Source organism: Entelurus aequoreus, linkage group LG23 (assembly GCF_033978785.1).
Source record: "Entelurus aequoreus isolate RoL-2023_Sb linkage group LG23, RoL_Eaeq_v1.1, whole genome shotgun sequence".
In the NCBI taxonomy this organism is placed as follows: Eukaryota; Metazoa; Chordata; class Actinopteri; order Syngnathiformes; family Syngnathidae; genus Entelurus; species Entelurus aequoreus.
The window spans coordinates 31245365-31272548 of record NC_084753.1 but is presented as its reverse complement, the minus strand read 5'-3'; the positions used below and the strand labels follow the sequence as shown (position 1 = coordinate 31272548).

The window sequence follows — 27184 nt, the reverse complement described above, 5'->3', positions numbered from 1 at the left end:
CGAACCTCAGATTCAAGAGGAGCAATGTGGATTCCGTCCTGGTCGTGGAACAACTGACCAACTCTTTACTCTTGCGGGAGTCCTGGAGAAGGCCTGGGAGTATGCCTATCCAGTCTACATGTGCTTTGTGGATTTGGAGAAGGCGTATGACCGGGTCCCCCGGGAGATCTTGTGGGAGGTGCTGAGGGAGTACGGAGTGAGGAGAACCCTGCTGAGGGCCATCCAATCTCTGTACAACCAAAGCGAGAGTTGTGTCCGGGTGCTTGGATGTAAGTCGGATCCGTTTCCAGTGGGGGTTGGTCTCCGCCAGGGCTGCGCTCTGTCACCTATCCTGTTTGTGATTTTCATGGACAGGATTTCTAGGCGGAGTCGTGGCCATGGCGGAGAGGGTATACGTCTCGGGGGGCTAAGAGTTGCATCACTGCTGTTTGCAGATGATGTGGTCCTGATGGCACCTTCGGTTCGTGATCTTCAGCTCTCACTGGATCGGTTCGCAGCCGAGTGTTCAGCGGCTGGAATGAGGATCAGCATCTCCAAATCTGAGGCCATGGTTCTCAGCAGGAAACCGATGGTTTGTACAGTCCGGGTAGGGGACGAGACTCTGTCCCAGGTGGAGGAGTTTAAGTATCTCGGGGTCTTGTTCACGAGTGAGGGAAAGATGGAGAAGGAAATCAGCCGGAGAATCGGAGCAGCTGGGGCAGTATTGCAGTCTCTCTGCCGCACTGTTGTGACGAAACGAGAGCTGAGCCAGAAGGCAAAGCTCTCGGTCTACCGAGCTATCTACATTCCTACTCTCACCTATGGTCATGAAGTGTGGGTAATGACCGAAAGAATAAGATCGCGGATACAAGCGGCCGAAATGAGTTTCCTCAGAAGGGTGGCTGGCATCTCCCTTAGAGATAGGGTGAGAAGTGCAGTCACCCGAGAGAGACTCGAAGTAGAGCCGCTGCTCCTTCGCTTGGAAAGGAGCCAGCTTAGGTGGTTTGGGCATCTCGTGCGGATGCCTCACGAGCGTCTCCCTAGGGAGGTCCTCGTTGCACGTCCCACTGGGAGGAGACCCCGCGGCAGGCCAAGGACCAGATGGGGGGATTATATCTCCTCTCTGGCCTGGGAACACTTCGGGATTCCCCAGGAGGAAGTCGCAAATGTTGCTCTGGAGAGGGAAGTCTGGGGGTCTCTGCTGGAGCTGTTGTCCCCGCGATCCGATTCCGGATAAGCGGTTGAAGATGGATGGATGGATAGTTACAAAGAACACTTAACATTGATGAAAAATATGGTAAAATCACAAGCTAATGCAACTTAATTGCTCCCGATAAAAAGATCCCCCTGATCAAGAACTCCCTTGGTGCTCTGGGTGCATCTGTTAAAAGCAGCCTCAGAAACTTTGGGGTTGTGTTCGATCAGTCCATGTCTTTGGAGGGTCACTGTCGTCAATTGACCAAAAACTGTTTTTATCATCTCAGAAATATTTCTAAAGTGAGAAATTTGCTGTCAAAAATGGATCTGGAAATGATCATTCACACGTTTATTTCGTCTCGCATTGACTATTGCAATTCTCTTTTCACTCTCTTCAACAAGTCAACGCTAAAGAGACTTCAGACTGTACAAAATGCGGCTGCCAGACTTTTCACCGGTGCACCCAGAAAAGCCCATATCACCCCCGTTCTATCCAGTCTTCATTAGCTTCCAGTTAAATTCCGCATTGAGTTTAAGATTTTAGTCCTGACATTCCATGCATTGCATGGTGGGGCCCCTCAGTACATCATTGACTTGCCTCGTCCCTACTGGTCTTCAGGCCAGCGTCTTCTAAAGATCCAAAAAAACTAATTTTAAAACCCGTGGAGACCTGGCCTTCCAGGCTATAGTTCCCAGACTCTGGAACAATTTGCACCAGTCCCTTTGTGATCTTGACTGTGTTGACACTTTTAAGAAACATTTGAAAACTTCTGTTTTTAGTAAAGCTTTTAGTTAATGCACCTTTTAACTATCATTTTTAATCCACTTTGTATCCTTTTTATGATGTTGCCCCTGTTGTTTTCAAATGAATTGTTGTTTTACTTCACCTATGTTTTGAAAAGCGCTTTATGAATAAAATTCACTTAAATACTTACTTACTTAATTCCAAAAAGAAAATCTTAAAGCGTTGCAACTTTTGTGCAACATTTTAAAAAGCTGCTGCAAAATCAGGCACTTTAGGCCAAGGTAAACCCCAAAAAAGCCTACGAAATCTACAAAATCCGGAGGGAATGGCTATGGTCGGTTCACTGACAACATGACAAATATTTGAGATAAGAGGTACTCTGATGTGTACAGCTCTTTGTGGACACGTGTGAGGCGGGGAATAAGATCATACAAACATTGTGCAGTTCGAGTAAAGTCACGTAAAGCTGGCTCTACACAGCAACGCCATGAACCAACAAGTAATCATCAGTGTGTACGTACTTGACACACACCATGATGGATTTAGCCTTGACACTCTCCCCCGTCTTCTAGCGATCCAACTGTGCTAAGATCCGCTTCCTAAAGACGCCCTGGAACATCAGTCTTCATAGAATGAGGCAGCAGACTGTTTTAAAGGGGAGAGGTTTTAGGTTTTTTTTCTCAAAACTTATTAGCTTACATTTATGAGCGCCTTTTGCAAATACAAATTACAAATATACAAAATGATCTGATATTAGTGGCAACAAACAGCAGTGGATAAACAAAAACTACAGTGATACCTGAACTTACGAGCTGAAATTGTGCTACTGCTGAGCTCGTAACTGAAAATACTCGGCAATTAAAGAAGCCATATTATTATTTTTATACACTTCCTTGTGGTCTACATATCATGTAATAGTGGTTCTGTGATCAAAATGTTGCATATATTATGTTTCACATACCATTTTCGAGCTGCTTTCTGGCCGATACAGCTATATATATATATATATATATATATATATATATATATATATATATATATATATATATATATATATATATATATATATATATATATATACATATATATATATATATATATATCTTCTAAAAGATACAAGTTCGGACAAAAAAACTGGTATGACCTTCACCCGGTACTCCAATAAGTCTTCTGGAAGTCTGTGGTTTTTACACAAATATCGCTAACTGTCTTTTTTTCCGGTGTCACGTTATGATTTTTTATGAATATTTTAGGCTCATCAGAGTATGGCAAAGTGATACATTTGCACACAAGGTGAGCGTATAAGATAAAGTGCTACGCCTTCTTTGCACACAAATCACTTGAGTTGCTTTAGTGGTTACAAGACAGCAACTGTGTTTAAAAAAAAAAGAAGCTTGTTGTTAGTACCTCTACTGTGTTCATTTCTAGGACTTGGACAAAGCGCATCAGCAGGTGGGTGAGCTGCTTCGCTAAATGTCACTAGGGGATGGTGTACATAGTGTAATAGATTTTATCGTATTTTTTTTCTTCCAATTACTAAATGGAATGTAATTTGATGTTATGTGTTTAACCTCATATACTGCCACTAATTATACTATCTGATGCATTTAAAGTTGCAGTTAGAGCTGCTCACATGGCAAACGTTAACACAGTGGGCAGGGTCTTGCTCTGTTGCTTTGTTAAGAGAATGTATTATGTGTAATCATACAAATAAAAACCACGGATGCTGCTTGACTCCCAAGTTGTTCTAAATTTAAAACAGGAAATTACGTAACGTTGATTAAATTATGGTTATAAATGCAATTTTCCGTCTGAGTCATCCCCGGTCCAAAAAAGATGCAAAACACACTTGCAAAGTTCAACTTTAAGATGATCACTGAGCTGAAGTCTCAGTGGACAGTAAACTAAAATGATCAGCAGAGTGGCAACTTATAGTTAGTTTTAAATTAAGTCAGGAGACAGGTATCAGGGCGACTGATTCTAATAACAATCCAGATCCAATTGTAGTCCGATTTTTCCTAATTGCAAATGTAGAATGACTGAATGACCACATGCGTCTTGTGTGTGGATCAATACAGAGTATCACTTAACAGAACATGGAGGGGATGGAATTCCAGAGGGGAATTATTGTCAGGAAGAACTCTACATAGTCTATCATTAGCCTCAGCATCTCCAAGCAATGGACTTTAGATTTTAACTTCAACTGGTCGGATGAGACACAACATTTAAGAACACAAATACAAGGTAGACAGCGTGTCTATATATTTTATAATTATGATGTGTTTCTGCCCACAGGAACTCGTCGCAGGCTGAGAGGACCAGAACTCCCCTCAGAGGACACTTCAGTGAGTCTTTTCAATGCAAATCTTAACAATGTGAGATTCAGGCATGTTTTTTTGTGAGGCTGTAGACACGGATTAAAAATCAAAAATAAAATTTTTTAGAATTCCTAAATATCTTAATTTCTTTTTACGAATAACTTTACTGAGTGTGTATAATGCAGTTTGTATGTAAAAAATGTTTGTCAAAATAAGGTCACATGTCATTGCTCCTCCACAATGATGTGAGCATTGAACCATTCAGATCGGATCATAGATTTAACAATAAATTAGATTTATTATAGTGCTTTTCTAGATACTCAAAGCGCTTCACAGTGAGAACTGAAACTCATCATTCATTCACTCTATTATAAAGAAACAATTAAATTACTGTGGACCACATGGTTAACCAGTCCTGGAAACACACCAAAAATGTGTAAGAAAAATAATCACAGCTGTGGTTGGACCAGCAAAATGTCATTATCACACATTTTGTGATCCACATCCTTGTAAATTCAGTATAGTGAAAAAAACAGAGCTACAAATCAATCGAGTGGCCTACCGTCTGTCTGTGTAGGCATGTGACGAGCCATCACATTTCAACGAGGAAGAGAGACCGCGCCCTCAAGGATCGTCCCCTGTTGAAGAACATCCAGAAAATGAGAAATACAGCGACAGTGACAAAGAGGTAAAGACCATTACAGCATGCATCTATAAAGTGGCCAGAAGCTCACAGAAGTGATGACAATTGGCAATTTTCCAAGGGAACTCAACCTCAACAAGTAATTTAAGTAAACTTTATGCAGCCCATGTGGTTTAGCATAGATTGTAGCATAATGTGTGTGTGCTGATGATTAGTGTTTTTGTTGTAGTGTGAGCATGAGCCACACCAGAAGGGAGGGAGAGGAAAGAAGACTAAAAAGTCTGGCTTTGGGTGCGGATTTGACCGGCGCTCAACACCAAAGATGAGCAAACTGAAGGTGAGACCATTCTTCTTCTTTTTTCTTCCTGATTGCTAAAGCAAATCCTTTAAACAGCTAATGTTTAATGCCTGCATATTGGCTTTTGGACAGGAAGCGTACAGCCCAGAGTCAGGAGTGATAGTGAAAACCGCTAATGATGGCTGTGCAGAAGGTCTTGTCTATGGCGGGGGAGGAAAAGAAGGAATCTTCATTAAGGAAGTAGTACCAGAGTCACCGGCCTATAAAAATCTACAATTGAAAGAAGGTATGCCACCAGTTTCCTACCTACCGTTCATCATTCCGTTCATCATTACAGTGTATATATATATATATATATATATATATATATATATATATATATATATATATATATATATACATATATATATATATATATATATATATATATATATATATATATATATATATATATATATATATATATGTATGTGTGGGAAAAAATCACAAGACTATTTCATCTCTACAGGCCTGTTTCATGAGGGGTTTTCCTCAATCCTCAGGAGAAAAATCTCCTGAAGATTGAGGAAAACCCCTCATGAAACAGGCCTGTAGAGATGAAATAGTCTTGTGATTTTTTCCCACACATACATATTACGCTCTACCACGGTATCGAGCACTATTTTTTTTTGGATAATATAATTAAGACATATATATATATATATATATATATATATATATATATATATATATATATATATATATATATATATATATATATATATATATATATACATACAGTATATATGTGTGTATTAAGGTTGTATGGTATATCGGTACTAATAAAGTACCGCAATTCAGATGAATTTAAATCGGTACTATACTACCTTTGAAAAGTACCGGTACCGCTCTTTCATCCGAGTGCCGCTGAGTGGTCGTGACTACAGAGCAGAGGCGCATGACGTTTAATGTGTCAAAACGCACACACAAAGTGCATACAAGCAATAACATCTTGGACAGGAAGAATGGCAAAAAACATAATTTCTACTGGTTAATAAAGAGAGTGCGTGAAGCGCAATACGGAGGTATTTGGGCTTCAAAACTAACAATAAAGGTGCCGCTTTAAACCGGAAAGCGCCGCGCTGCAATTTCTGCTTTAAAACACGCCTCGCCTTGTATTACCACCATTGCTTCAAACTTAGGTAAACATTTAATTAATAAGCATTCAGATCTGCACAAGGAGATATAAAGAGTGACAGGTAATAATGTAGTTGTTACACCTTTCTTGCTGTTCGGCTCCGGTGCAGACCGTAGTCGAGGAGCACAGGGCAGGCGTTCCTTCCAGGGCGGATGTTTTCGTCGGGGTAACACCCTTCACTTTACCCAGAAAAGGGTCTGCTAAGCTCTGCTTTCGGGTCAGAATGACAAGGCTGCCGATTCGTGACAATCTGGTTGCTTTATTATTCGTTTTGCAGGACACAACCGGACCTGTTCATCACTCTACTGCGCAGTTCACACTATAACGCTCTCTCTCGTTACTCGCCCACTCACTCAATGACGTCACTCAGACAACACGATGACATTCTCGCAAACACACATACGTTGCTCTAATAAGTTAACTAGCTCCCCTGTTGTGCACATGTAGATACGTAGACGCACACACAGCTGCTTGGCTTGATGCCAATCTAGCATCAACTAATGCAAGTGAAATGACTGAATTTTGTAAAAAAAATGCTACAATTTGTGTTTTATCTTTAACAAATGTGTGTTTTACTTGCTACATGGCTTATATGTGTACATTTATCCTTAGTTTATTTTTTACCATTTACTTGTTCTTACTAATGTATTTTCCTTAAAGCACAGACCAGGAGTGGCAACCTTAAACCATGAAGCATTTAATATAATGTCAATAAATCTTTTTATTTTATTCTAATCTAATCCTTGATTATGGCAGACTATATGTAATATGGACAATTGTAAATTGTTCTTTGAGTGCAACAAGAAAAGCCCAATGTGTTTAATGCCCTTTAATTTATATTTTAACCTTGTAAAATTTTTATTTGAGTGCAATAGGAAACATATGTTTATTGCATTGTAAGATTTTCTGTTAAAATACAGCCAATATAAAAAATTTCGTACTTCCCTTTATTTGGAAAAGTATCGATATACATTTGGGTACCATTTACCATATACATTTTGCTTTATATATTTTCAGAGTTTAACCCACATTTCAAACATAAAACACCAATGTTTGCCATAATACTCATGTGCTTGTCGAATAATTAAAATTGTTATCCTTTCCAAATGACCACATCATTCTTAAGTGTTTTACCTTGTACTCTTTCTTTTTATGTAGGTGATCAGATTCTGAGCGCCACCGTTTATTTTGACAATGTGTCATATCAGGACGCCATTCAGATAATGGAACATGCTCAAGGTTACAAAATGAAGCTCTGCTTAAAGAGGAAACCAGACATCACAGACACTGAACCCACGGCTGAATGTGACATCATCCCTGTAACTATTTTTTATTTATCTTCAGACTTTTAGATGTATTTTCTTAAACAAACTAATAGTTCACATTTATGTTACCAACCAGGAGGATGAAACCTTTACTCCAGAGATGAGAGAGCATGGGAAAACCAAAAGGCGAGGTGATGCACGCATTTCTTGGCCCAAATTTCCTTCTTTAAGGAGAGGACGAAAATCCCGCTTTGCAAGATCTCACAGTTCGTCAGAGGCTGACGAGCAGAGAAAGTTGGAGTTGAGTCCCACAACAAGCGACACGGAGTCCCCAATAAAATCTCAGGAGGCCCTTAAAGGCAAAAAACGGCATAAGATGAAGCTTCCAACTCTAACGAAGAGAGGTCGCATTAGTTCATCAGAAGAGCAGGACACGGATGCACCAACAGTAACTGAAAGTCACCAAACACAAGATGCTGTGAAACTGGTTTCACCGGAAAGCCTTCAAAGCCCTTTGGGAGGAAGACCTGAAGTCCATGGGACAGAGGACTTGACTCTGATAGAAGACTGCGAAAAACGAAAATTGTCTAAACCACAAACTGTTCAACACAAGGTGGAGCTCTCTGCTATAGACAGCACTTTGAAAACAACAGATATAATGATGGCTCTGGCAGGCCAAGAGAGCCCCTCTGGACCCCTGTCTCCGGACGGTAAGAAGAAAAAGAAAGGAAGGTCAGAATTTAAAACAAAAATGTTAGGGAAGGACAAATCACAAAAGAAGGAGACAAAAGCAAAATCACCCAAAAGGCTAAAAACACTTGGTGCAAGTTTAGAAAGACCAGATCAAGCCATTGTTAAGGGGGAAATGCCAGATGAAGTGGCCAATATTCAAATAATTACCAGTGAGAGGATTGAAGAAACATCACCTCTCAAAATCAAAGGAAAAACTAAAATAAGAACAGTCCTTCCGAAGCGTGAAGACATTGAGATTCCCGGTATGGAGGCTGTGTTGATAAGGACCAAAGCCAAAGGACCTCATGAAGAGACACCAGAAATTGTCCAACTGTCAATTGATGTGGACAGAGTAAAAGAGGCAGTTTCAAAGTTACCTGGATATAAACTGCCAAAGGTTGATATGTGTGGAGTACCTATCCCTGAAGAAATTACTGTCATTGATGCAAACGCACAAAGAATATCAGTAAAAACCCCCACAAAAGTTGCTGACAGCAAAACAAAACAGGACACACCCATCAGTAAGTTGGAGGTCACTGCTTCTCAAGAATTATCCACAGATTCATACACACTACCAAAGACCAAACTGGGTGATTTAACATCGGAAGAAGTCCTAAGTGTGACAACGGTGGACCAAAGCGACACACAAAGCTCAAAAGATTCTGAGAAGAAAACAAAGACAGCAAAGATAGTATTGCCAAGCATTGGGTTTTCAAAGTCAGACTTTAGAATTCCTGAAATTGGAATGTATTTGCCAAAACCAAATATTTCTGGCCAAAATGGTGACGAGGTTAAAGATGAAAAAACTGTATTCCTACCAGAAAAGTTGTTCAAAACTGCGGTAAGTGAAGACAGCATACTGAGTTGGGAGACCAAAGCAGATGTCAAAAAGCAAGAAGCTGACACCCCTGCTGCAGAACTTTCAAGTGAACTTGGAGACACTGGTGAGGGTTTTGCATACATTGATTCAGTTGATTCACCAGTCGAGAAAGATCTTGAAGAAAAAGGAAGCCCGTTTACAATGCTAAAATTTGAAGTATCCCTGCCCAAATTAAGAAGCCCTGAAATTGAATTAGGCTTGTCAAAGAAAGAAGTCAAATCACCTGATGCTAAATCAGCATACACAAATATTCCAGAAGAGAAGTCGTTAGTTGGCATTGCAGGGTCGCCCTTAGAAACTGAAGAGGAATTAAAAGGAAGGAAGTTTAAAATGCCTAATCTTGATTTCACAATGCCTGAAATCGCTGGGCCACAAATCAATGTTGGCTTTTTCAAGAAAAATGTGTATGTAAAAGCGCCAGAACCTGAATCTCAGGATGCAAGTCTTGGAAAAGCACATGCATCACCACTGCAAGATAAAAAACCTGAACCAGAAATGTTACACCCTTATTCCGGTGTTGAACAAGAAAGCAAAGTTGAGCTTTCAACATTGAATGTAAAAGGCCCTGCTATTAATTTATGCTTTGCTAAGGAAGGTGAATATGCCACTATTGCAGAGCCCAAGCTCCAAGTTAAGCTCCCTGATGTGAATCTTGGAAAAGCATCCATTTTAGTTCAGAAAGAAAATCCTGACACCAGTGAGGCCAAAACCGACGCTCAAGTGAAACTTAGAGCAGCGCCATCGACTCCGATGAGAATTAAACCACCTGAATATGAAGCAGAATATGACGAACAAGGAATGAAGTTCAAAATGCCGAAGTTAGGAATAAAAATGCCTAAAATAAAACATTCAGAAATTGAAACTGTATCCAAGAAAAAACTAAATGATTTAAGCCTTAAATCAAATGTTAAGATCAAGCACCCAGATGTACCTGAAGCTGAACTTGGAAAAGTGAATATCCGCATTTCAGAGGCAAAAGTAAAAGTTCAAGAACCCGAACTAGAGCTTAAACCTTTGTATAATGAAGGTGGACTTGAGGGAAAAGGAAGCAAATTCAAAATGCCAAAATTTGAAGTCTCAATGCCAAAAGTAAAGGCACCGGAAATTGATCTAAATATCACAAACAAAGATATGACTGCCCCAGGTAAAACAGCTGAAATAAAACTTCCTGATGCTGAACTAAAAGGGACGATTAAAGATAATGTTCACCTTCATCAAGTTGGATTAAAACAATCCTCAGGAACAATGGAAATAAAAGATTACGAAACTAACATTGAACCAAGTAATGTTGAGGATTCACCGTCAAAATTTAAACTCCCAACATTTAAGATACCCAAACTCGGTGTGGTCTTACCAGAGGTCAGTGTTGGAGTACTTGATACGAACAAAGATGAAGAGGATGTAAAATCAAAAGAATTAAATATTGAAGCCACACTACCTGAGGCTGCTGTTGACTTTGATGTCAAAATGAAAAGGTCAAAATTTTCCTTCCCCAAATTCTCATTTGCAAAGCAAAGTAACAAAGAATCTGAAGTTGATATTGATCTCCCAGATGTTGATATTTCTATTCCAGCAGAAAGGTTGGAGATAACACACCCACAACTGGAGATTCACCCACCAAAAGTTGATGTCAAAATAGGTGGCCAAGAGAGCACGTTTAGAATGCCAAAGTTTGGAATTTCAATGCCAAAAATAAAAAGTCCTGACATTGATATAAGCTTATCAAAGAAATATGTAGACATTACACTCCCAGAAGCTGAAGTTGAACTCACAGATATTGAAATGAAACTACCATCAGCTAAAGTGGATATTGAAGCGCCTGAGATTGATGTTCCTGAAGTGGAAATCAAAGATCCTAAGATTGAAGTTCAACCAGGGGATGTTGAAGTATCTCCATCAAAATTTAAACGGCCAACAATGAAATTACCAAAATTCTCATTCAGAAAGCAAAGTAGCCTAGAGTCAGACGTTGATGTTGGTGCCCCAGATGTTGATATTCCTATTCTAGAAGGAAGTTTGGAGATCACTCAACCACAAATGGAGTTTCACCCGCCAGAAGTTGATGTCAAAATAAGTGGCCAGGAGAGCAAGTTTAAAATGCCAAAGTTTGGTATCTCTATGCCAAAAATAAAAAGTCCTGACATTGATATAAGTTTGTCAAAGAAAGACAAAGATATTACATTCCCAGAAGCTGAAGTCGCCGACATTGACATTAAACTACCATCAGCCAAAGTTGATATTGAAGCAACTAATATTGAAGTTCAACCAGGTGATGTTGAAGGATCTCCATCAAAATTCAAACTGCCAACGATCAAATTACCCAAATTGTCATTTGGAAAGCAAAGTAGCAAGGAATCTGACGTTGACGTTGGTCTCCCAGATGTTGATGTTTCTATTCCAGAAGGAAGTTTGGAGATCACGAAACCACAAGTGGAGTTTCACCCACCAGAAGTTGATGTCAAAATAGGTGGCCAGGAGAGCAAGTTTAAAATGCCAAAGTTCGGTATATCTATGCCAAAAATAAAAAGTCCTGACATTGATATAAGTTTGTCAAAGAAAGATAGAGATATTACATTCCCAGAAGTTAAAGTTGACCTAAGAGGTACGGAAATTGAACTACCATCAGCTAAAGTGGATATTGAAGCGCCTGAGATTTATGCTCCTGAAGTGGAAATCAAAGCTCCTAAGATTGAAGTTCAACCAGGGGATGTTGAAGTATCTCCATCAAAATTTAAACTGCCAACAATGAAATTACCAAAATTCTCATTTAGAAAGCAAAGTAGCCAAGAGTCAGACGTTGAGGTTGGTGCCCCAGATGTTGATATTCCTATTCTAGAAGGAAGTTTGGAGATCACTCAACCCCAAATGGAGTTTCGCCCACCAGAAGTTGATGTCAAAATAAGTGGCCAGGAGAGCAAGTTTAAAATGCCAAAGTTCGGTATCTCTATGCCAAAAATAAAAAGTCCTGACATTGATATAAGTTTGTCAAAGAAAGACAGAGATATTACATTCCCAGAAGCTGAAGTTGCCGATATTGACATTAAACTACCATCAGCTAAAGTTGATATTGAAGCGACTGATGTTGAAGTTCAACCAGGTGATGTTGAAGGATCTCCATCAAAATTCAAACTGCCAACGATGAAATTACCCAAATTGTCATTTGGAAAGCAAAGTAGCAAAGAGTTTGACGTTGACATTGGTCTCCCAGATGTTGATGTTTCTATTCCAGAAGGAAGTTTGGAGACCACGCAACCAAATGTGGAGTTTCACCCACCAGGAGTTGATGTCAAAATAAGTGGCCAGGAGAGCAAGTTTAAAATGCCAAAGTTTGGCATTTCCATGCCAAAAATAAAAAGTCCTGAGATTGATATAAGCTTATCAACGAAAGATGGAGACATTACACTCCCAGAAGCTGAAGTTGAGCTCAGAGATATTGAAATTAAACTACCATCAGCTAAAGTCGATATTGAAGCGCCTGAGATTGATGTTCCTGAAGTGGAAGTTGAAACTCTTAAGACTGAAGTTAAACCAGGTGATGTTGAAGGATCTCCATCAAAATTCAAACTGCCAACAATGAAGTTACCCAAATTGTCATTTGGAAAGCAAAGTAGCAAAGAGACAGACGTTGACGTTGGTCTCCCAGGAGTTGATGTTTCTATTCCAGAAGGAAGTTTGGAGATCACGCAACCACAAGTGGAGTTTCACCCACCAAAAGTTGATGTCAAAATAAGTGGCCAGGAGAGCAAGTTTAAAATGCCAAAGTTTGGCATTTCCATGCCAAAAATAAAAAGTCCTGACATTGATATAGGTTTATCAAAGAAATATGGCGATATCAAACTCCCAGAAGCTAAAGTTGACCTAAGAGATACAGAAATTAAACTACCATCAGCTAAAGTGGAAATTGAAGCGCCTGAGATTGACGTTCCTGAAGTGCAAATTGAAGCTTCTATGATTGAAGTTCAACCAGGGGCTGTTGAAGTATCTCCATCAAAATTCAAACTGCCAACAATGAAATTACCCAAATTCTCATTTAGAAAGCAAAGTAGCCAAGAGACAGACGTTGAGGTTGGTCTCCCAGATGTTGATGTTTCTATTCCAGAAGGAAGTTTGGAGATCACTCAACCACAAGTGGAGTTTCACCCACCAGAAGTTGATGTCAAAATAAGTGGCCAGGAGAGCAAGTTTAAAATGCCAAGGTTTGGCATTTCCATGCCAAAAATAAAAAGTCCTGACATTGATATAAGTTTGTCAAAGAAGGATAGAGATATTACATTCCCAGAAGCTGAAGTCGCCGATATTGACATTAAACTACCATCAGCCAAAGTTGATATTGAAGCGACTAATATTGAAGTTAAACCAGGTGATGTTGAAGGATCTCCATCAAAATTCAAACTGCCAACGATGAAATTACCCAAATTGTCATTTGGAAAGCAAAGTACCAAAGAATTTGAGGTTGACATTGGTCTCCCAGATGTTGATGTTTCTATTCCAGAAGGAAGTTTGGAGATCACGCAACCACAAGTGGAGTTTCAGCCACCAGAAGTTGATGTCAAAATAAGTGGCCAGGAGAGCAAATTTAAAATGCCAAAGTTTGGCATTTCCATTCCAAAGATAAAAAGTCCTGATATTGATATAAGTTTATCAAAAAAAGATGGCCATATCACATTTCCAGAAGCTAAAGTTGACCTAAAAGATACGGAAATTGAATTACCATCAGCTAAAGTGGATATTGAAGCGCCTGAGATTGACGTTCCTGAAGTGGAAATTGAAGCTCCTAAGATTGAAGTTCAACCAGGGGGTGTTGAAGTATCTCCATCAAAGTTCAAACTTCCAACAATGAAATTACCCAAATTCTCATTTAGAAAGCAAAGTAGCCAAGAGACAGACGTTGATGTTGGTCTCCCAGATGTTGATGTTTCTATTCCAGAAGGAAGTTTGGAGATCACGCAACCAAATGTGGAGTTTCACCCAACAGAAGTTGATGTCAAAATAGGTGACAAGGAGAGCAAGTTTAAAATGCCAAAGTTTGGCATTTCCATTCCAAAAATAAAAAGTCCTGACATTGATATAAGTTTATCAAATAAATATGGCGATATCACACTCCCAGAAGCTAAAATTGACCTAAGAGATACAGAAATTAAACTACCATCAGCTAAAGTGGAAATTGAAGCGCCTGAGATTGACGTTCCTGAAGTGGAAATTGAAGCTCCTAAGATTGAAGTTCAACCAGGGGGTGTTGAAGTATCTCCATCAAAATTCAAACTGCCAACAATGAAATTACCCAAATTCTCATTTAGAAAGCAAAGTAGCCAAGAGACAGACGTTGAGGTTGGTCTCCCAGATGTTGATGTTTCTATTCCAGAAGGAAGTTTGGAGATCACTCAACCACAAGTGGAGTTTCACCCACCAGAAGTTGATGTCAAAATAAGTGGCCAGGAGAGCAAGTTTAAAATGCCAAAGTTTGGCATTTCCATGCCAAAAATAAAAAGTCCTGACATTGATATAAGTTTGTCAAAGAAGGATAGAGATATAACATTCCCAGAAGCTGAAGTCGCCGATATTGACATTACACTACCATCAGCCAAAGTTGATATTGAAACGACTAATATTGAAGTTGAACCAGGTGATGTTGAAGGATCTCCATCAAAATTCAAACTGCCAACGATGAAATTACCCAAATTGTCATTTGGAAAGCAAAGTAGCAAAGAATTTGACGTTGACATTGGTCTCCCAGATGTTGATGTTTCTATTCCAGAAGGAAGTTTGGAGATCACACAACCGCAAGTGGAGTTTCAGCCACCAGAAGTTGATGTCAAAATAAGTGGCCAGGAGAGCAAATTTAAAATGCCAAAGTTTGGCATTTCCATTCCAAAGATAAAAAGTCCTGATATTGATATAAGTTTATCAAAAAAAGATGGCCATATCACATTTCCAGAAGCTAAAGTTGACCTAAGAGATACGGAAATTGAATTACCATCAGCTAAAGTGGATATTGAAGCGCCTGAGATTGACGTTCCTGAAGTGGAAATTGTAGCTCCTAAGATTGAAGTTCAACCAGGGGGTGTTGAAGTATCTCCATCAAAATTTAAACTGCCAACAATGAAATTTCCCAAATTTTCATTTAGAAAGCAAAGTAGCCAAGAGACAGACGTTGAGGTTGGTCTCCCAGATGTTGATGTTTCTATTCCAGAAGGAAGTTTGGAGATCACTCAACCACAAGTGGAGTTTCACCCACCAGAAGTTGATGTCAAAATAAGTGGCCAGGAGAGCAAGTTTAAAATGCCAAAGTTTGGCATTTCCATTCCAAAGATAAAAAGTCCTGATATTGATATAAGTTTATCAAAGAAAGATGGCGATATCACATTCCCAGAAGCTAAAGTTGACCTAAGAGATACAGAAATTAAACTACCATCAGCTAAAGTGGAAATTGAAGCGCCTGAGATTGACGTCCCTGAAGTGGAAATTGAAGCTCCTAAGATTGAAGTTCAACCAGGAGGTGTTGAAGTATCTCCTTCAAAATTCAAACTGCCAACAATGAAATTACCCAAATTTTCATTTAGAAAGCAAAGTAGCCAAGAGACAGACGTTGAGGTTGGTCTCCCAGATGTTGATGTTTCTATTCCAGAAGGAAGTTTGGAGATCACACAACCACAAGTGGAGTTTCAGCCACCAGAAGTTGATGTCAAAATAAGTGGCCAGGAGAGCAAATTTAAAATGCCAAAGTTTGGCATTTCCATTCCAAAGATAAAAAGTCCTGATATTGATATAAGTTTATCAAAAAAAGATGGCCATATCACATTTCCAGAAGCTAAAGTTGACCTAAGAGATACGGAAATTGAATTACCATCAGCTAAAGTGGATATTGAAGCGCCTGAGATTGACGTTCCTGAAGTGGAAATTGAAGCTCCTAAGATTGAAGTTCAACCAGGGGGTGTTGAAGTATCTCCATCAAAATTTAAACTGCCAACAATGAAATTTCCCAAATTTTCGTTTAGAAAGCAAAGTAGCCAAGAGACAGACGTTGAGGTTGGTCTCCCAGATGTTGATGTTTCTATTCCAGAAGGAAGTTTGGAGATCACTCAACCACAAGTGGAGTTTCACCCACCAGAAGTTGATGTCAAAATAAGTGGCCAGGAGAGCAAGTTTAAAATGCCAAAGTTTGGCATTTCCATTCCAAAGATAAAAAGTCCTGATATTGATATAAGTTTATCAAAGAAAGATGGCCATATCACATTCCCAGAAGCTAAAGTTGACCTAAGAGACACGGAAATTGAATTACCATCAGCTAAAGTGGATATTGAAGTGCCTGAGATTGACGTTCCTGAAATGGAAATTGAAGCTCCTAAGATTGAAGTTCAACCAGGGGGTGTTGAAGTTTCTCCATCAAAATTCAAACTGCCAACAATGAAATTACCCAAATTCTCATTTAGAAAGCAAAGTAGCCAAGAGACAGACGTTGAGGTTGGTCTCCCAGATGTTGATGTTTCTATTCCGGGAGGAAGTTTGGAGATCACGCAACCAAATGTGGAGTTTCACCCACCAGAAGTTGATGTCAAAATAGGTGAACAGGAGAGCAAGTTTAAAATGCCAAAGTTTGGCATTTCCATGCCAAAAATAAAAAGTCCTGACATTGACATAAGTTTATCAAAGAAATATGGCGATATCACACTCCCAGAAGCTAAAGTTGACCTAAGAGATAAAGAAATTAAACTACCATCAGCTAAAGTGGAAATTGAAGCGCCTGAGATTGACCTCCCTGAAGTGGAAATTGAAGCTCCTAAGATTGAAGTTCAACCAGCGGGTGTTGAAGTATCTCCATCAAAATTCAAACTGCCAACAATGAAATTACCCAAATTCTCATTTAGAAAGCAAAGTAGCCAAGAGACAGACGTTGAGGTTGGTCTCCCAGATGTTGATGTTTCTATTCCAGAAGGAAGTTTGGAGATCACTCAACCACAAGTGGAGTTTCACCCACCAGAAGTTGATGTCAAAATAAATGGCCAGGAGAGCAAGTTTAAAATGCCAAAGTTTGGCATTTCCATTCCAAAGATAAAAAGTCCTGATATTGATATAAGTTTATCAAAGAAAGATGGCCATATCACATTCCCAGAAGCTAAAGTTGACCTAAGAGACACGGAAATTGAATTACCATCAGCTAAAGTGGATATTGAGGTGCCTGAGATTGACGTTCCTGAAATGGAAATTGAAGCTCCTAAGATTGAATTTCAACCAGGGGGTGTTGAAGTTTCTCCATCAAAATTCAAACTGCCAACAATGAAATTACCCAAATTCTCATTTAGAAAGCAAAGTAGCCAAGAGACAGACGTTGAGGTTGGTCTCCCAGATGTTGATGTTTCTATTCCGGAAGGAAGTTTGGAGATCACGCAACCAAATGTGGAGTTTCACCCACCAGAAGTTGATGTCAAAATAGGTGACCAGGAGAGCAAGTTTAAAATGCCAAAGTTTGGCATTTCCATGCCAAAAATAAAAAGTCCTGACATTGATATAGGTTTATCAAAGAAATATGGCGATATCACACTCCCAGAAGCTAAAGTTGGCCTAAAAGATACAGAAATAAAACTACCATCAGCTAAAGTGGAAATTGAAGCGCCTGAGATTGACGTTCCTGAAGTGGAAATTGAAGCTCCTAAGATTGAAGTTCAACCAGGGGGTGTTGAAGTATCTCCATCAAAATTCAAACTGCCAACAATGAAATTACCCAAATTTTCATTTAGAAAGCAAAGTAGCCAAGAGACAGACGTTGAGGTTGGTCTCCCAGATGTTGATGTTTCTATTCCAGAAGGAAGTTTGGAGATCACTCAACCACAAGTGGAGTTTCACCCACCAGAAGTTGATGTCAAAATAAGTGGCCAGGAGAGCAAGTTTAAAATGCCAAAGTTTGGCATTTCCATTCCAAAGATAAAAAGTCCTGATATTGATATAAGTTTATCAAAGAAAGATGGCCATATCACCTTCCCAGAAGCTAAAGTTGACCTAAGAGATACGGAAATTGAATTACCATCAGCTAAAGTGGATATTGAAGCACCTGAGATTGACGTTCCTGAAATGGAAATTGAAGCTCCTAAGATTGAAGTTCAACCAGGGGGTGTTGAAGTTTCTCCATCAAAATTCAAACTGCCAACAATGAAATTACCCAAATTCTCATTTAGAAAGCAAAGTAGCCAAGAGACAGACGTTGAGGTTGGTCTCCCAGATGTTGATGTTTCTATTCCAGAAGGAAGTTTGGAGATCACTCAACCACAAGTGGAGTTTCACCCACCAGAAGTTGATGTCAAAATAAGTGGCCAGGAGAGCAAGTTTAAAATGCCAAACTTTGGCATTTCCATGCCAAAAATAAAAAGTCCTGACATTGATATAAGTTTGTCAAAGAAGGATAGAGATATTACATTCCCAGAAGCTGAAGTCGCCGATATTGACATTAAACTACCATCAGCCAAAGTTGATATTGAAGCGAATAATATTGAAGTTAAACCAGTTGATGTTGAAGGATCTCCATCAAAATTCAAACTGCCAACGATGAAATTACCCAAATTGTCATTTGGAAAGCAAAGTAGCAAAGAATTTGACATTGACATTGGTCTCCCAGATGTTGATGTTTCTATTCCAGAAGGAAGTTTGGAGATCACACAACCACAAGTTGAGTTTCAGCCACCAGAAGTTGATGTCAAAATAAGTGGCCAGGAGAGCAAATTTAAAATGCCAAAGTTTGGCATTTCCATTCCAAAAATAAAAAGTCCTGACATTGATGTAAGTTTATCAAAGAAATATGGCGATATCACACTCCCAGAAGCTAAAGTTGACCTAAGAGATACAGAAATTGAACTACCATCAGCTAAAGTGGAAATTGAAGCGCCTGAGATTGAAGTTCCTGAAGTGGAAATTGAAGCTCCTAAGATTGAAGTTCAACCAGGGGGTGTTGAAGTATCTCCATCAAAGTTCAAACTGCCAACAATGAAATTACCCAAATTTTCATTTAGAAAGCAAAGTAGCCAAGAGACAGACATTGAGGTTGGTCACCCAGATATTGATGTTTCTATTCCAGAAGGAAGTTTGGAGATCACGCAACCACAAGTGGAGTTTCAACCACCAGAAGTTGATGTCAAAATAAGTGGCCAGGAGAGCAAATTTAAAATGCCAAAGTTTGGCATTTCCATTCCAAAGATAAAAAGTCCTGATATTGATATAAGTTTATCAAAGAAATATGGTGATATCACACTCCCAGAAGCTAAAGTTGACCTAAGAGATACAGAAATTAAACTACCATCAGCTAAAGTGGAAATTGAAGCGCCTGAGATTGACGTTCCTGAAGTGGAAATTGAAGCTCCTAAGATTGAAGTTCAACCAGGGGGTGTTGAAGTATCTCCTTCAAAATTCAAACTGCCAACCATTAAATTACCCAAATTCTCATTTAGAAAGCAAAGTAGCCAAGAGACAGACGTTGAGGTTGGTCTCCCAGATGTTGATGTTTCTATTCCAGAAGGAAGTTTGGATATCACGCAACCACAAGTGGAGTTTCACTCACCAGAAGCTGATGTCAAAATAAGTGGCCAGGAGAGCAAGTTTAAAATGCCAAAATTTGGCATTGCCATGCCAAAAATAAAAAGTCCTGACATTGATATAAGTTTGTCAAAGAAGGATAGAGATATTACATTCCCAGAAACTGAAGTCGCCGATATTGACATTAAACTACCATCAGCCAAAGTTGATATTGAAGCGACTAATATTGAAATTAAACCAGGTGATGTTGAAGGATCTCCATTAAAATTCAAACTGCCAACGATGAAATTACCCAAATTGTCATTTGGAAAGCAAAGTAGCAAAGAATTCGACGTTGACGTTGATCTCCCAGATGTTGATGTTTCTATTCCAGAAGGAAGTTTGGAGATCACGCAACCACAAGTGGAGTTTCAGCCACCAGAAGTTGATGTCAAAATAAGTGGCCAGGAGAGCAAATTTAAAATGCCAAAGTTTGGTATTTCCATTCCAAAGATAAAAAGTCCTGACATGGATATAAGTTTATCAAAGAAAGATGGCGATATCACACTCCCGGGAGCTAAAGTTGACCTTAGAGATACGGAAATTAAATTACCATCGGCTAAAGTGGATATTGAAGCGCCTGAGATTGACGTTCCTGAAGTGGAAATTGAAGCTCCTAAGATTGAAGTTCAGCCAGTTGATGTTAAAGTATCTCCATCAAAATTTAAACTTCCAACAATGAAATTACCCAAATTGTCATTTGGAAAGCAAAGTAGCAAAGAGTTTGACGTTGACGTTGGTCTCCCAGATGTTGATGTTTGTATTCCAGAAGGAAGTTTGGAGATCACGCAACCACAAGTAGAGTTTCACCCAACAGAAGTTGATGTCAAAATAAGTGGCCAGGAGAGCAAATTTAAAATGCCAAAGTTTGGCATTTCCATTCCAAAGATAAAAAGTCCTGATATTGATATAAGTTTATCAAAGAAAGATGGCCATATCACATTCCCAGAAGGTAAAGTTGACCTAAGAGATACGGAAATTGAATTACCATCAGCTAAAGTGGAAATTGAAGCGCCTGAGATTGACGTTCCTGAAGTGGAAATTGAAGCTCCTAAGATTGAAGTTCAACCAGGGGGTGTTGAAGTATCTCCATCAAAATTTAAACTTCCAACAATGAAATTACCCAAATTGTCATTTAGAAAGCAAAGTAGCAAAGAGTTTGACGTTGACGTTGATCTCCCAGGTGTTGATATTTGTATTCCAAAAGGAAGTTTGGAGATCACGCAACCAAATGTGGAGTTTCACACACCAGAAGTTGATGTCAAAATAGGTGACCAGGAGAGCAAGTTTAAAATGCCAAAGTTTGGCATTTCCATTCCAAAAATAAAAAGTCCTGACACTGATATAAGTTTATCAAAGAAAGATGGCCATATCACATTCCCAGAAGGTAAAGTTGACCTAAGAGATACGGAAATTGAATTACCATCAGCTAAAGTGGAAATTGAAGCGCCTGAGTTTGACGTTCCTGAAGTGGAAATTGAAGCTCCTAAGATTGAAGTTCAACCAGGGGGTGTTAAAGTATCTCCATCAAAATTCAAACTGCCAACAATGAAATTACCCAAACTCTCATTTAAAAAGCAAAGTAGCCAAGAGACAGACGTTGAGTTTGGTCTCCCAGATGTTGATGTTTCTATTCCAGAAGGAAGTTTGGAGATCACGCAACCAAATGTGGAGTTTCACCCACCAGAAGTTGATGTCAAAATAAGTGGCCAGGAGAGCAAGTTTAAAATGCCAAAGTTTGGCATTTCCATGCCAAAAATAAAAAGTCCTGACATTGATATAAGTTTGTCAAAGAAGGATAGAGATATTACATTCCCAGAAGCTGAAGTCGCCGATATTGACATTAAACTGCCATCAGCCAAAGTTGATATTGAAGCGACTAATATTGAAGTTCAACCAGGTGATGTTGAAGGATCTCCATCAAAATTCAAACTGCCAACGATGAAATTACCCAAATTGTCATTTGGAAAGCAAAGTAGCAAAGAATTTGACGTTGACATTGGTCTTCCAGATGTTGATGTTTCTGTTCCAGAAGGAAGTTTGGAGATCACGCAACCACAAATGGAGTTTCACCCACCAGAAGTTGATGTCAAAATACGTGGCCAGGAGAGCAAATTTAAAATGCCAAAGTTTGGTATTTCCATTCCAAAGATAAAAAGTCCTGACACTGATATACGTTTATCGAAGAAAGATGGCGATATCACATTCCCAGAAGGTAAAGTTGACCTAAGAGATACGGAAATTGAATTACCATCAGCTAAAGTGGAAATTGAAGCGCCTGAGATTGACGTTCCCGAAGTGGAAATTGAAGCTCCTAAGATTGAAGTTCAACCAGGTGATGTTAAAGTATCTCCATCAAAATTTAAACTTCCAACAATGAAATTACCAAAATTGTCATTTGGAAAGCAAAGTAGCAAAGACTTTGACGTTGACGTTGACGTTGGTCTCCCAGATGTTGATGTTTATATTCCAGAAGGAAGATTGGAGATCACGCAACCACAAGTAGAGTTTCACCCACCAGAAGTTGATGTCAAAGTAGGTGGCCAGGAGAGCAAGTTTAAAATGCCAAAGTTTGGCATTTCCATTCCAAAAATAGAAAGTCCTGACATGGATATAAGTTTATCAAAGAAAGATGGCGATATCACACTCCCAGGAGCTAAAGTTGACCTTAGAGATACGGAAATTAAATTACCATCAGCTAAAGTGGATATTGAAGCGCCTGAAATTGACGTTCCTGAAGTGGAAATTGAAGCTCCTAAGATTGAAGTTCAGCCAGGTGATGTTAAAGTATCTCCATCAAAATTTAAACTTCCAACAATGAAATTACCCAAATTGTCATTTGGAAAGCGAAGTAGCAAAGAGTTTGACGTTGACGTTGGTCTCCCAGATGTTGATGTTTGTATTCCAGAAGGAAGTTTGGAGATCACGCAACCACAAGTAGAGTTTCACCCACCAGAAGTTGATGTCAAGGACAGCAAGTTTAAAATGCCAAAGTTTGGCATTTCCATGCCAAAAATAAAAAGTCCTGACATTGATATAAGCTTATCAACGAAAGATGGAGATATCACACTCCCAGAAGCTGAAGTTGACCTCAGAGATATTGAAATTAAACTACCATCAGCTAATGTGGGTATTGAAACGCCAGAGATTGATATTCCTGAAGTGGAAATTGAAGCTCCTAAGATTGAAGTTCAATCAGGTGATGTTGAAGGGTCTCCATTAAAATTCAAACCGTCAACGATGAAATTACCCAAATTGTCGTTTGGAAAGCAAATTAGCAAAGAGTCTGACGTTGATGTTGCTCTCCCAGATGTTGATGGTTCTATTCCAGAAGGAAGTTTGGAGATCACGCAACCACAAGTGGAGTTTCACCCACCAAAAGTTGATGTCAAAATAGGTGGACAAGATAGCAAGTTTAAAATGCCAACGTTTGGCATTTCCATTACAAAAATAAAAAGTCCTGACATTGATATAAGCTTATCAAAGAAAGATGGAGATAGCCCACTCCCAGAAGCTGAATTTGACCTCAGTGATATTGAAATTAAACAACCATCACCTACAGTGGAAATTGCATCTCCTAAAGTTGACGTTCAAATAAGTAATGTTGAAGGCTCGTCATCAAAATTTAAATTCCCATCTTTTACATTACCTAAATTTGGAGGCTCGCCATCAAAGATTAGCGTTGAAGCACCTGGTTTGAGCAAAAACCTTGAAATTGATGTCAAACATGTAGAAATATCTGAAGACGATGCTACAGTCGTTGTTATAGCACCCAGCACTGATATTGAAGGCCTGTCTACACGAGGGGAACCAGAAGGATCCAGACACAAGTCGGATGTTGATGCTGTAATTGAATTAGAGGTCAAATTAGACGCATCTAAAGCCAGAGTAACGGATTCTGAAAGTGTCAAAACTGAGATTGATGATGTTAGCCCCACCTCTCCAAGTAAATTCAAACTTCCAACATTTAAAATGCCAAAGATGGCTTTTTCAAGACAAAAACCAGAAGGAGAATGTGTTTCCATAGACACAGATGATAAAGACAATCAACTAGAGATGAAAGCTGAACTGAATGGGCACAGTAAATCCCCACAAGCCACTCCAACACTACTTGGTGATATACTAAAGAATTTTGAAGTTCAATTTGATGTTGCAAAAATAGAAAAAAAGTATGAGCATCAAGTCGCATCAAGGCAGGTTCAAGAAGAAGAAAAACTGCAAGGAAAGGAGGTCAATAACAGCAAGCAACAAACTACAACAAGTCCTGAAAGGACAGGATGGTTTAGATTTCCAACATTTGGGCTCTCCTCACCTGTGGAACCTGCCAAAACTCCTCAAAAAGAAGACCAGAAGGATCAGAAGAGCCCAACAGGAGAACATGAAGAAATTAGCCTCACCTCTTCTGTCCTATCGTCCGACGTCTTTGCTGATATCAGATCAACGATGACTAGTGAGCATGTTGTCATGTCCTCATCATCTCCAACCAAGGTCACAGTCAAATATTCTGATCCCAACTTCTCTCCTGATTTCAAAGAGATGCACGATAACATCCTTACTTCCACCACAAGGTCAGAGCTGATAAGGATTGAGCCAAATTTACCAGAGAAAATCACCATCTCGTCATCTGAGTTCTCGTCTTCATCTGAAGAAACAGTGAGACTGCCATCGGGAAAAATACACGTCTTTACCTCAAATATACATGCATCCCCAGAAGCACAGCGGACCAAGCTTCTTTCCACTGTCCAAACAGCCGGGGAGACCAGCCAGGCTTCTTCGTGGACTGTTGAGAGTTCTCAGAGTAGCACGAGAACTGTATCACAGAAAAGAATAATTCGTGAAACGTCGCATGAAAGCAAAGAGACGGTCGTTATTACTAAACAAATCACAAAAACATTTGACCCTGAAGAGCTCTTCACTGACGAAACTGCTTCATCCGTCCAGAGACTCAGAGACTCTGTTCACTCTGAGAAAATTAGATTTTTTGACGGTGTTGAGAAGTGAAATACTTTCATGAAAAGTGCAAGTGTGGAGCTGCCTATATAAAATGTCCTGGGCCCAGTTACAAATAATAACAGAGAGAACAATTGTGGAGAGAATGTTTAATTGAGGGCAGGTATTAACTTTCACTGTAGCTGCATGTTTTTTTTGTCTAGAAAAAGACAAGAGTAATGTTGTCCACAAAGAAAATGTGACACAACTGTTAATAAGCTATGTATCTAAGTGTCTTATGACAGTGCCTCCCCAAATATGCTTAAACGTGGTACAGAATATGTGTAAACGTTTAAGTATCGCAGTTGTGTTCGAACATTACGGGGTGTTAACCAATGGTGCATCATTTTGGGAAGTTAAACAATGGCAAAAATGTATGTTTATGATGACTTCTAAAAGAAGATCATAGAGACTACAACAGTGCAGTGTATGGCATCAAAAATGTGTGTATGTTTGTATGTCTGCTGAGGTGTTCTTGTGGCTCCCGTTCAATTGTAAAGGAAACAATATCAGAAAAAAGTTATGATGACAAAAAGTGTACCACTGTAACTATATTTTTTATTAATAGATTTGCTTAAAGCCTAATTTGCTACAGTAAACATCTATCAGCAGTACATTCTCATTCAATGATGACTAAGATAGTGCCTGTGTAAATAGCTTTTAATGACCTCTGGAGCATCGCCGCATCATTTGTATCCAGACGATTTCATGTGCTTTAACGCCAAATGTTTGCAAGACATGCACAATAAAGACACAATATAACAAGCCAATCAATGTCTGTAATTGATGACTTACCAGAGATTTTTGAATATCCGATAGGCTTTAAGGTCAGGGCTCCAGTCATGTTCTACCACAGCAAACCCCTCCAAGCATGCCTTTATGGGACCTCCCAGCAGGCACAAGACATTGATACAATGTTGATTATACGTACATGTCCTTTAAAACTGACTTAGAAACAACGTTGCAAAATAGTTGTATTTGTAAATTGAGACAATGTTGGTGTCTAACGTTGGATTCATGTTGTTGGTTGGGAAATTACTAAATTTCAATGGTCAAATCAACGTCGCAACGTTGTATTTGTGTTGTAGAATATTGGTTGGGAAATGACCAAAATGCAATGGTCAAATCAACATCAGAACCCAACATTGAATAAACGTTAAAAAAAACATGTTTCAACGTTGTATTTGTGTTGTAGAATATTGGTTGGGAGATAACCAAATTTAAATGGTCAATAGGGGTGTAACGGTACACAAAAATTTCGGTTCGGTACGTACCTCGGTTTAGAGGTCACGCTTCGGTTCATTTTCGGTACAGTAAGAAACCAACAAAATTTAAATTTTTGGGTTATTTATTTACCAAATTTGCAAAATCTTCCACCAAAAATATTTTTCTTAGTGGAATATTTGATGTGAAGTAATCGGAACCTTGGATAGGTCAATAATTCACAATAACATTGATTTTGATTCAATATTATGTTTTGAGCAATGACAGTTTGAAAGAAAAAAACCCAGCTTTGTTTTATTAGTCAACATTGCAACTTTTTCTAAATTACATTTAACCTTTAAGCTTTTTTATTTCACTTTTGTTATGTTTTTGTTTATTTTAAAAGTATTTTTAGAATGTGCCGTGGGCCTTTAAAACATTAGCTGTGGGCCGCAAATGGCCTCCGGGGCACACTTTTGACACCCCGGCTATAGATAATAAAAAATTAAATCTGATAAATCTATGGATAAAAAGCAGAGCCTGGCGACGCATGCGCGTTTATCATAACTCTCTCGCTCTCTCTGTCTCTGCCCCTCCCTCACCAATGCTGCTGCGCGCACAATTTGTTTTGTTTTTAACCCCTTCTTAACCCTGAACGTACATTGAAAATACATGCAACCCTAACTCAAAATGCCAGACATTTGAGGCATTTAAGAAACTCCGCCCTGACAGCTCCGCAAAAAAGGACATGTCCGGTGAAAAGAGGACGTATGGTCAGTCCTCTCTGAGCTGCCACCTTACCGTGGTAGAGGAGTTTGCGTGTCCCAATGATCCTAGGAGCTATGTTGTCTGGGGGCTTTATGCCCCCTGGTAGGGTCTCACAAGACAAACTGGTCCTAGGTGAGGGATCAGACAAAGAGCAGCTCGAAGACCTCAATGAAAAATAAAACCTATGGACCCAGATTTCCCTCGCCCGGACGCGGGTCACCGGGGCCCCCCTCTGGAGCCAGGCCCGGAGGTGGGGCACGATAGCGAGCGCCTGGTGGCCGGGCCTGTCCCCATGGGGCCCGGCCGGGCACAGCCCGAAGAGGCAACGTGGGTTCCCCCTCCAATGGGCTCACCACCCATAGCAGGGGTCATAGAGGTCGGGTGCGATGTGAGCTGGGCGGAAGCCGAAGGCAGGGCACTTGGCGGTCCGATC

At 39.5% G+C, this 27184-nt stretch overlaps 1 protein-coding gene across 1 annotated transcript in view; it reads left to right on the top strand.

Moving 5' to 3' along the window:
• The window catches only part of LOC133640841 (neuroblast differentiation-associated protein AHNAK-like), a 41797-nt gene extending 16187 nt beyond the window's left edge, over window positions 1-25610 (top strand). The window contains exons 2-8 of the mRNA XM_062034521.1: window positions 4217-4266; window positions 4817-4927; window positions 5112-5219; window positions 5313-5466; window positions 7516-7676; window positions 7759-9298; window positions 11222-25610. Of these exons, the coding sequence (XP_061890505.1) occupies window positions 4217-4266; window positions 4817-4927; window positions 5112-5219; window positions 5313-5466; window positions 7516-7676; window positions 7759-9298; window positions 11222-24792 (15695 nt within the window). The 3' untranslated portion in view covers window positions 24793-25610. The remainder of the gene's footprint in view (window positions 1-4216; window positions 4267-4816; window positions 4928-5111; window positions 5220-5312; window positions 5467-7515; window positions 7677-7758; window positions 9299-11221) is intronic.
• The last annotated feature ends 1574 nt before the right edge of the window (window positions 25611-27184 follow it).